Source organism: Plasmodium cynomolgi, assembly GCF_000321355.1.
Source record: "Plasmodium cynomolgi strain B DNA, scaffold: 0860, whole genome shotgun sequence".
NCBI classification, from domain to species: domain Eukaryota; phylum Apicomplexa; class Aconoidasida; order Haemosporida; family Plasmodiidae; genus Plasmodium; species Plasmodium cynomolgi.
This window is the reverse complement of record NW_004193083.1, coordinates 1-1,464: the sequence shown is the minus strand read 5'-3', so window position 1 is coordinate 1,464 and position 1,464 is coordinate 1. Positions and strand designations below refer to the sequence as shown.

General features: G+C 24.2%; 1 protein-coding gene across 1 annotated transcript; it reads right to left on the bottom strand.

Moving 5' to 3' along the window:
* Window positions 1-332: 332 nt before the first annotated feature.
* On the bottom strand, window positions 333-476 carry PCYB_005980 (hypothetical protein; the record flags this gene model as incomplete). The annotated part of the gene is made up of 1 exon (XM_004228019.1): window positions 333-476. A coding segment is annotated over one exon (144 nt), but the record flags the coding sequence as incomplete, so codon positions are not given.
* Between the last annotated feature and the right edge of the window lie 988 nt (window positions 477-1,464).

Sequence of the window (1,464 nt, the reverse complement as noted above, 5' to 3'; positions counted from 1 at the left end):
TAAATGATTTTGCTATATAATCAAATAATCCATTGTCGGCTCCATTTAGATTACTTACAATATTTCTGTTGGATTTATATACACCCCCTAAACTTTTTTCTAAGTGTGTAAACTTTTATATAAAAAATAATATAAAACATATGTAACATATTTATATATTATTTATGGGGATTTATTGAAGCATATTAAGAAACGTATGCAGTTCATTTGTATCAATGAATTTTTATTTACTCTATATAAAACGCCATATGTCATAGATGTCGATACTACACCAAGAAGGAAATTGCCAAGCTTTTTTACAGTGTGAGGTTATTCAGGTAAATTATGAGTACTGAGAGGCAGAATGTCAACTGATATTGCTTCTGAGTGTGTTTTTCTAGCTGAAATTGCGTTGTCCCTTTGTAGAGCTCCTGGCACAGCTTGAGATTTTGCATCAATTGTTTCAATATGACATTCAATGGTAGATAACACTTCATCTAGGTCATATTCCTTATATTTAGCATAAAATACATGGCAACAATTTTTTTCATCTGAAGAACAATATTTCTTAAAATGTTCACATAGATGCTTTTACCTTTCTACATAATGATAGAACACTTTGTGTCTATCTAGATATCTTTTAACGGTTTCGTAAACTGCATAATATTCTACATAGGAGTCATGCAATTCCTTTCAGACTCCCCAATCCTTATCCATAATAACACTATGAATAGTTTTACATGTTATATATTAACGCTTTTTTAATTTACTTCAATAAAATTATTTCATATAAGTTCAATATTCCGAAAAGCTTATACAATTAGAGAAGAGGAATTTTAGAACAAAAAAATATTTAAACTACTAAGTATCCAATAATTCTAAAGCAAGCAATAATTATATGCATTATCATTATTTCTTAATATTGTATTAGTATCTAAATATTTAAAAATACTTGAACAAATTTTTTTAATACAATTATCCAATTATAACTTATCTAATAAACTGCAATAATCAATTTAACCCCCTAAATTTGTTATACTTATACAGAGATTCATAAAAAATTTCGGAAAATAATTCATCCCTAAATGACATGTCAGACCTCTAAATAAAAAGAATAATATATAAAGGTATAAATATTGATATTAAGATAAATTAGTTAAAATACATAATAAAAACACGACTATTTAAAAAAACAGAATAATAAAAGTGTATTTAGTAAAATAACATTACTTTTAATAGTTTATCAACATCTGATAACTCCATCATAAAAGAAAAATTAAATTATGATCTTTTTTTACGTATCGGTTATTTATAAATATAACTCATACAAAATAAGGAAAGCATAGTTCATATAAAAATTATAATAAAGGATTATTTAATTTTATAACATACATGTTTGAATATACATAAAAATAAAATACATAACATAATTTATATAATTATAATTTAAAAGATTAAATGAACTATTGCGGGAAAAAATTAATA